A 10,236-nucleotide genomic window follows, 5' to 3' on the forward strand; every position below is an offset into this window, starting at 1 on the left:
ACAAGATATTATAAAAATGTTCTGAGTATATTACGTACAGTACGTACATTCACAGAATGAGTATAGAATATTCGTACGATATCATGTGCTGTGTGGGTCTAATGTAGAATTAAATGTAGAATTTAACAATAATAACAAATATTCCGAAACCATGGATATTTATGAATCAAATGACTCCGAAAGCATGGATATTGATGATTCAAATGACTCCAAAAGCATGCATTATGATGAATCCATTGTTTTTGACAAATCGGTACAATCATTTCCCGATACAATGGATTCTGATATCCAAGAAATGCAATATCAGGTGTCAAATACAGATATATCCAATGTAAAAAATGGTGTCGAAGATGACGAATATTTTGTTGTAGAAACGATTGAAAAGGGCTCTTTGAATAAAGATGATATCAAAGAAAATTTGCCTGAAGGCCGTCGCATTGTCGACTTTGCTTTTCTATGGAAAGAAATCCGTAGAGAATATCAACATCATCAAAAAGGAGTAGAGTGTGGATTTAATTCTTGGACACTCGTAAACTCTTGTCGTCATGGGTTTAAGACGCAATTTTTCTTTTATTGCAAAACGTGCCATTACAAAACTAGCATTTGGTCAGAACCCACAGAGTCGGAAACATTAGATATTCATACGGCTACTGTAGTAGGAACAATTACAAGTGGAATTGGTTTTGCTCAACTGGAAGAGCTGTGTGCAGCCATGAATATTCCATCTATGTCCGAAAAAAGTTATATAAAAAATCGAGATAATATAATCGATGACTTTGAGAAAACAGCCTTAGAAAATATGAAAATGGCTGCCGAAGCTGAAAAACAATTAGCTCTTGAAGAAAACAAAATTATAAACGGCATTCCGTATATAACCGTAGTAGCAGATGGTAGTTGGGGGAAGAGATCGTATGGTACCACCTATGATTCACTTTCCGGTGTTGGTGCTATACTTGGTTATCGCACGAAAAAAGTACTTTTTGTTGGTGTCCGCAACAAATACTGCTGCATCTGTGATTCAGTGGAACGAAACGGGACAGAACCAAAAAATCATAAATGTTACAAAAATTTCGATCGTAATGAGACCTCTATGCGCATGGAGAGTGACGCCATTGTAGAAGGTTTTAAAAAGAGTATCGAAATGCATGGATTAATCTATAGAACACTTATTGCCGATGGTGATAGTAGCGTTTATCAGGCCATCCTTGATAGCAAACCATATAGCGAACAAAAGATTACTGTTAAAAAAATAGAATGCACCAATCATTTGCTTCGCAATCTATGCAAAAAGTTGAAAAATGTAGCAGGGACAACTCAACAAAAAGGAGTGAGTAGAAAGCGTGGTTTTGTTTTGTTACGAAATATTGTAAAAAATAACATATTGAATATACGAAGAGAGATAACAAAAGCAATAAATTTGCGAAAAAAAGAAAATATACCTGAACATAAGATGGCTATAGAATTACAAAAAGATATACTTAATATTCCTAGCCATATATTTGGCGAACATAAACGATGTAAGGAACGCGGTATAAGTGACTGTGATAAAACAAATAAAAATTACGTACCGTTTCTCAAACAGCACAGTCTTTATCAGAAAGTAGAGCATGCTATAAATTTTTTGAGCGGATATTCAGACAGTTTATTGGTACAAGTCACTAATAATCCTGTTGAATCGTTTAACGCGCAAATCTGCAAAGAAATTCTTGAAAAACGTCAATCAATCTAACAAAGGCGGTTATAATGTTAAAGTAGCGGGATCAGTTGTGCAACATAATACCCAACAAGTTCTCACGGAAGTGCATAAAAGTATGGGTAAAAATGTTCCTGCCCTTGTCGAGGCTCTGGAAAAACGACGGCAGGCAAAAGTTGCAAGAACCAGAGAATCTCGAAAGGGAAAGTCAAAAAAATATAAAAAAGAAAAAAGGACAGATAGTTATTATGGTTCGAAATCACGAAAACCAGATCTTCCACCTCATGTTTTTCAGCAATTTCAAAAAAATCATTTGAAAAAGTTGTCTGATAATGGGATAAATTGGAGACAAATCGAACGTGATACAACAAATCAAAGTGAATCAGATTTGTGGCATTCGTTGAGACAGGAAATGTTGACAGCGTCTAATTTTGGAATCGTATGTCGCATGAAACCGACAACATCTTGCGCTGCAACTGTAAAGAACATTTTGTTTCCTACGTCTATCGATACTGCGGCTATGAAATATGGTCGTGAGAGAGAAAAAATTGCAAAAAAAGATTTGGCCAAAATATTGAAAAAGGAGATTAAATCTTGCGGATTATTCATTGATATTGTAAATCCATGGTTAGGGACTTCTCCTGACGGACTCATAGATAAAGATGGTCTGGTAGAAATAAAATGTCCTCAATCAGCTGAGCATTTAACAGCGGAAGAGGCTGTAAAGCTACCTCAATTAAAAAGCATTTTTGATAAGAAGAATCAAGATAAGATGAATCAGAATCATAAATTTTTCTATCAAGTTCAAGGCCAATTAAATATTACGCAGCGAGATTATTGTATTTTCGCTGTGTGGACGTCAAAAAGCTTAAAAATGATACGTGTTGATAGAGATAATAAATTTTGGAATAGTAAAATGCTGCCCTTTTTAACACGTTTCTATTTTGATTGCATGCTGCCAGAAATTTTGGATAGTCGGCATAACAGACATATGCCCATTAGAAATCCAAAATATATAATAGAAGCTCAAGAAGTAGCCAAAAAATTAAAAAATCGTCGTGATATAGAAGACGAAAATATCAAAGAAAATCAATGTTGCAAATCCAATATTTTACCAATGGAAGCAACTTCTCCTGCTCTGAGTGCGGAACAAGATAACGATTGCATCGTTGTTAGTTTCTCGCAGAATAAAAAAGAGCTAACTAAAAAGGAAATGGCACAACAAAAAGATTTTTTTGATAATCGCTCTATATCTTATTTAACAGTACAGAAAAATGTATCACCTGTACATAGTTTAATAAACGACGATTCATTGGATAAATTTTTACGCGTGATAAAAGATAAATCTCACTTTGAAACACAAAGTGTGTTATATGTGGAATATCCTCATTTAATTGAAGCAAGTCGTAGCGACAAAAGCTTACAAATTATTGGAGGAAATTGCAGTAATCACTGGCGATGTATATTTTTTGACGGCACCATGCTTCGAGTGTACGACAGTTTACCCGATTGTACATACAACAAATTGGTGCCTAAAGAAAAAAATTACATTCATCGTCGTTATCCACAAATAAGTGCAAGTAATATAATATTTGAAAAGGTTCACGTACAACCTGATAGCACTTCTTGTGGAATTTATGCTGCAGCTTTCGCTACAACTGTTGCCTTAGGAGGAAATCCTTGTAATGAGAGATATTCCAATCGCGTGAAATATATGAGACAACATTTTCTTCATATTATAATAGAAAACGAATTGTCGCCTTTTCCTAACTTTTAATATTATTGAAAAGAAAATGCCTAAATGCAACTGATTTGTTTGCAATTGGAGAGACGAAAATACATATACAGCGTGTCCCATTTTAATCCATCCAGGCAAATATCTCGAAAACCAAGTCCGAGAGAGAAAAATGTTTCAGACAAAAGTTGTATGGTTTTAAGGGGGCCATAAGATGGTATCATTGGTTTGACCTTGAAGAGTCATTTGAAGATTACGCCAAGATCACTTTAATTTTTTTAAATAAAACACCCTATATATTTTTATATATTCTTGTAGCTCATCTCGAGATCTTTCCAAAACACTATAATAAAGTATTTCTTGGTTGAATACTTTTCGATTTATGAGGCTTGAAATAATTTCTTAATTTTACATAAACCATAAAATGTCTAGTAAAATATTCATTTTTCGATTATCTTACCTTAATATTTTTATGTACAAAATAATGAAAGGAATTAATTGGTGTAAAGAAAACATACAGTTGTTTTTAAAAAAAGATATGGAATTGTTAATTGCAAATTACATATTTTTTCTTTCAAACAATTATGTGTTTTCTTTACACCAATTGATTCCTCTCATTATTTTGTACATAAAAGCATTAAGGTAAGATAATCGAAAAATGAATATTTTACTAGACATTTTATGGTTTATGTAAAATTAAGAAATTACTTCAAGTCTCATAACTCGAAAAGTGCTCGATGAAGAAATATTTTATTATAGTGTTTTGGAAAGCTCTCGAGATGAGCTATAAGAATATGCAAAAATATATAGAGTGTTCCATTAAAAAAAATTGAAGTAACCTTCGCATAACCTTCAAATAACTTTTCAAGGTCAAACCAATGGTATCCTCTTATGGGACTTTTGAAACCATACAACTTTCGTCTGAAACATTTTTCTCTCTCGGGCTTGGTTTTCGAGATATTTGCCTGGATGGATTAAAATGGGACACCCTGTATATTGTGGTTGCGTTCTCACGGGAATGGGCCCATTCTATATTTCCAAAATTTTGTTATATTTTATAATATATTTTATTATTTTTGAGATATAAAAAATGTATGTGAATATTTTATATTTATACATTTTATATAGTTTTATATAAATATTATTGTATATAAATATAGTTTCATATAAATATATACAACAATACGTAAACTATAGATTACCAGTACTAACAGTAAATGTGCATATGAATGTAAATGAAGATAAATCAATAGAAAATATGTGATGTCTAATTGGCCGATATTCCTAGTTGAATCTTATGTTTGACCGTCTCATTTAACCAATGCTGCAATGAAATAATGCGGCCATTTCATTGAATGAGATCACAATCTCAAATATAAGATCGGACTATGAATAGCATCCATTGAACATATTGAGAAAATGTTTATTGCGACATCTGTCGAGCAATGTCGATAATATATATTACAGAAATTATTATTATCGATCCTATCGGAGTTCGGCTATCGCTCCAGCATCCCCTTAATTGCACAAGTTACCTTTTTGTATCATAAGAGTTAAATCGATTGGATTTTGTTTCGACAGAACTGTAGAACGTAAGAAATTGACATTTTCAAATACAATTGGTACATCGAGATAATTTTGCTTTTCTAACCAGCCGATCATTTGCCATATCAGAAAAAGATATCCTGTAGTCGGTAATAAATTTTTTCTATTAACGACATGCCCAGTCATATATGAAAATTCTTCCTCGAGTAAATTAATGGTAACAATTACTTCCCCAATATCAAGTTTTGTTTGTCCGAAATAATGACATACATACCAATCTTCGGAATGATCCCATCTGTAAAACGTGTTATTAATTTAAAAATATGTAAAACATTAGCTTTATTAGCGTTTAATGTCGTTAAAAATAATGCAAATTTAATTTTCTGTTTTTTTCTGTTTTTTTTTCTGCTATTTTTTGTAATAAACATAACGTTGAAGAATCTTATGTTACGTTAAACAAAATTTACCTTATAAGATGAGAAATCATTGATGTATTACGACTCACAGGAAACTTAACTTTCGGATATAATTTTGCGATTTGCAGCTGTAATCCTGCATTATAAAGTTTTCCAATTCCGTTCCTTTTATGCACAGGATAATGAGACAAAACTATTGGTACAAAGAAAACGCATGATTGTTTATAACAAAAAGTGCATTGCAAATTACACATTTTTTATTATAAACAATCATACGTTTTCTTTGCACCAATAGTTTTGTCTCATTATCCTGTGCATAAAAGTATTAGGGTAAGACTACCGAAAACTAAATATTTTACGAGATATTTTGCATTTTATATCGAAGTACTGCAAACTTTGAAGCCTTATAACTCAAAAAGTACTTAATGAAAAAACATTTGTCTGTAGTGTTTTGGAAAGCTCTCGAGATAAGCTACAAGAATATGTAATGAAAAATAGTGGGTTCAATTTAAGAAATTGAAGGTGACTTTTATGTGACCTTCAAATGACTTTCCAAGGTCAAACCAATGCTACCATCTTATGTCCCCCTTCACACCCTACAATTTTTGTTTGAAACATTTCTTTCTGAAGAGTGCTGTTTTCAAGATATTCGAGTGCATCGATTAAAATGGCCCACCGTGTATATTCTACATCTACTGCCCGATTCTGTATCTATAAATATATACTTATTTATTTATTTATTTATTTATAGACGGGATAATTAAGTCCCATTAGTACATATACGAGGTGTGTTCAAAAAAAAGGTGACTTTTCAAATTTCGCGGGCTACGTACATTCGATTTTGGAATTTTTTTTTGTTATGTTGGTACACATGTCCCCAACATATGTTGACATTATCAGCTGTTTTGCATGTTTGGTTTGTTTTTCACAGATATAAGGGTTAGACGTGTTTTGGTGTGTTTGGCGATGGATCAAAAAATCTGTATTAAATTTTGTGTGAAAAATAAAATTAAGTGCTCTGACGTACTTGAAATGTTGACTGCGGCATTTGGCGAGTCTACTCTGAGCAAAAAAAATGTTTACAAGTGGTACAAGCTCTTCACAGAAGGTTGAGAAGATGTTAATGACGATGCCCGCTCTGGACGCCCCAGCACCTCAACAACCGATGACAACGTCGAAGCAATGAAGAAAATTGTTATGGAGAAAATTGTTATCGTCGAATCACTATTAGAGAAGTTGCTGAGGATGTCGGCATATCGGTTGGCTTATGCCATGCAATTTTTTCGGGTGTTTTGGGCATGCAACATGTGGCAGCGAAGTTTGTTCCGAAATTGCCAGCTCACACGTCGTTGCTTGTTCATGATTTTTTGGCCAAAGTCAACACCGTAACCATGCCTCAGCCACCGTATTCATCGGACTTGGCCCCCTGCGACTTTTTCTTGTTCCCAAAACTGAAAAGACCCATGAAAGGACGGAGATTTGCCACGATTGAGGAGATAAAGACCGCTGGAAGAACTCGAGACCATACCAAAAAGCGCATATCAAAAGTGCTTCGAGGATTGGAAAAAGCGCTGGCACAAGTGTATAATATCTGAGGGGGATTACTTTGAAGGGGACAAAATAGATATTGATGAACAAATAAATATTTTTCGAGAAAAATAAAAAGTCACCTTTTTTTTGAACACACCTCTTACATTACAATTTTTTTACAGCGGAAGGGCTAGTATAAACATTTGGATAGAGAGCATCTAAATTTGTTAAGAGAGCCGTGAAAAAAATCAATTCGATTAGATATTTCGTTAGACAATAGGCATATTCGGTTAAGGGGTTTAAATCTGCCATAGGAGATACGGTGCGACTCCTCATGAAAGATAGAGTTAACTCTCAATGATTTGACAGGGGCGTGCAGTCCAATACGGTCAGTAAGATCAGGACAGGTTATATACCCATTAATTAATTTAAAGAGAAGTAGGATATCAAAAAATCTCCTTCTATTTTCCAGTGTTTCGAGATTAAGCAAATTCATTATTCAAACATAATTATGGTCCGAATAGTGCATAGGATTGTCCGTGAGAAAACTGACTCTCCGAAGAAAGCGGTGTTGAATGCTTTCAATCATTAAGCAATACTATGTTTGATATGGAGCCCACACCGTAACAGCATATTTAAGGTGTGGTCTAACCAAAGCGCAAAACAGTAACCTTAGTGTGGAGATATTATGAAAATATTTACATGAACGCATGAAGCCTAGTTTTCTGTATGCACGATTCACCAATGTCTGAATATGGAGTTCAAAAAACAGGTTCGAGCAAAAGATAACCCCTAGGTCACGAATGGAGTCAGCCGAGAGGGACTCCGTTTAAAAAATACACGTGCTTGTTTATATATCTTTTGCGGGTGAAGTGAATCACTTGGCATTTAGTTAAGTTAAAGCGCAAGCAATTCTCAGAATATCAATGATCAAGTAGATATCGGTAGAGATCAGACTGCAGAAGCCGCGCATCATCGGAGGTTGTAACACGGCCGAAAATTTTCAAGTCATCTGCGTATAACAGAAAATTACAGTTCTCAAATACATTCTTAATATCATTAATAAATATATTAAATAAGAGCGGTCCCAAGTGCGAGCCTTGAGGCATCCCCGAAGAAGCAAGAATGGTCCGAGAAAAGCAATTATTAAACTTAGCAACCTGCAGTCTATCCGTCACAAAATCCGATAACCATTTCAACCATAATCCGCCGATCCCAAATGCCTGCAATTTGCGTAATAATACGACGTGATCAACGTTGTCAAAAGCTTTCCAAAAGTTAGTGTATACCGCATCAATTTGTGAGCTCTCCTCAACGGCAGAAATTATAAAGTCATGGTAAATAAGTAGATTGGTTACAGTAGAGCGACCAGCCACAAAGCCGTGTTGCTCATCGATTAATGCATTTTTTGACAGTGCCGAGAGTTTTCCGGCAACAATGTTCTCGAAAATCTTTGGCATCGGGTTTTGTTTGCTTATCGATCTGTAGTTGGAGACTAAAGACCTATCACCATCTTTAAATACTGGAGTGACAATGGACAATTTCCACAAGCTCGGAAAAATACCGCACGACAAAGATCAACAAAATTTCTCAAAAATCAACCAGAGCACTCTCGACATTACAAAGTTACATGATGTAAGAAAAACTGGAAGAATGCCATCCGCACCCGGGGCAAAACCGTCACGCAGAGAATTAATGCTATTAAAAATGTCACCTATAGTGACATCGATGTTTAATATATTTAAGTCATGATTGTACCTCGACTTCCCAATACTGCTCCCATTACCAAGTGATTACACGGATTCAAAAAAGTTCGCAAAACAATTGGCAATCGCGGTACCGTCTTCAATAACACGGCCATTATGACAAATAAAAGGTGTTGACGACTTAAACAAGGACATGGAACTAATAAAGTTCCAAAATACTTTCACATTGCTAGAAATTGCATGTTCTGACCTCCGAATATAAACCTTCCAGCACTTCGACGAGAGAGAATTGCATCTGGCTCTTAACTGAGAGAATGCAAGATAGTCCGAGTAGCCCCATAAAACATTAAAATATACTTAGTATATACAGTGTATGTACATTTATGAGTAGTATAACAAGGAGAGTTCTAATCCAGGACTTCTCAGGGGGGGTGAGGCGCGAGGGGGAACCGCGGTGCGGGGGGAGTGACGTCACGCGCGGGGAAGGAGGAACCGCGGCGCGCGGAGGGTGACGTCACCCGCGGGGAAGGGGGATCAGCGGCGCGAGCGATGGACGAGGGGGTCCGCGAGGTGAAGGGGGATCCGCGGCGCGAGCGATGGGCGAGGGGGTCCGCGAGGTGAAGGGGGATCCGCGGCGCGAGCGATGGACGAGGGGGTCCGCGCAGTGAAGGGGGATCAGCGGCGCGAGAGATGGACGAGGGGGTCCGCGCGGTGAAGGGGGATCCGCGGCGCAACCGATGGACGGTGGTGTGAGAAGGACAGCGCTACGTATGAGAAAAGGACAGTGCAAAGTGTGAAGAGGACAGTGCTACGAGTGCAACAAGGATGGCGTTAACGTGGGAGAAGGACGACGCAAAGGTAAGTGAACAACGAGTATATGAAAGAGAGAGAACGATAGCGCCAAGACGACATGTACAAGAGAGAGAACGATAATATCGCGAGACTTGCAATTAGCGCGTGCGAGAGAAAACGATAGCGCGAAGACGACGCGTGCGAGAGAAAACGATAGCGCGAAGACGACGCGTGCGAGAGAGAACGATAATATCGCGAGACTTACAACTAGTGCGCGAGAGAGAGATAGCGCAAGGGACGGAACTCAAGGAGAGACGCGTAAATAATCACATTTTTTTATTGAAACAACATTTATTTTAAAATCTGTTATACATTTTTTCTGTGTCATAGCGCGAAAGATTACTTATTCTAAGCATGAGAGAAAGAGATAGACTTACAACTAGCGCGTGCGAGAGAGATTACTAATTCTAATCGTGAAAGATAGACTTAAGATTAACGCACGAGAGAGAACGATATCGCGATGCTTATAACTAACGCAGGGATGGGAACGCAAGGAGAGGCATACAAATAATTAGATTTTTTTTTTACGGATATAGAATATATAAAATTTATTAAAATGTGTACGTGATTTTATACATTTTGTGTGTGTGTGTGTGTGTGTGTATGTACTTAAAATTAAGATTAATAATAATAATATAATAATAATAATATAATAAAATAATAATATAATAATAATAATAATAATAATTTGGGGGTGCGGGGGGGGGTGGAGGGGCCAGGGGAGCCAGGTGAGGGGGCCGCTCCTGTAACAGAAAAAAG

At 36.3% G+C, this 10,236-nt stretch overlaps 1 protein-coding gene across 1 annotated transcript; it reads right to left on the reverse strand.

Annotated features, from left to right (window-relative positions):
* Positions 1–7,922: 7,922 nt before the first annotated feature.
* On the reverse strand, positions 7,923–8,780 carry LOC112637992. Its single transcript, XM_025408836.1, has 3 exons — positions 8,678–8,780; positions 8,080–8,441; positions 7,923–7,931 (listed from the first exon to the last, which is right to left on the reverse strand). The coding sequence occupies exons 1-3, from the start codon at positions 8,778–8,780 to the stop codon at positions 7,923–7,925; spliced, it is 474 nt and encodes a 157-aa protein (XP_025264621.1).
* Between the last annotated feature and the right edge of the window lie 1,456 nt (positions 8,781–10,236).

This window comes from Camponotus floridanus, unplaced genomic scaffold (assembly GCF_003227725.1).
Source record: "Camponotus floridanus strain SB8 unplaced genomic scaffold, Cflo_v7.5 scaffold232, whole genome shotgun sequence".
NCBI lineage: Eukaryota > Metazoa > Arthropoda > Insecta > Hymenoptera > Formicidae > Camponotus > Camponotus floridanus.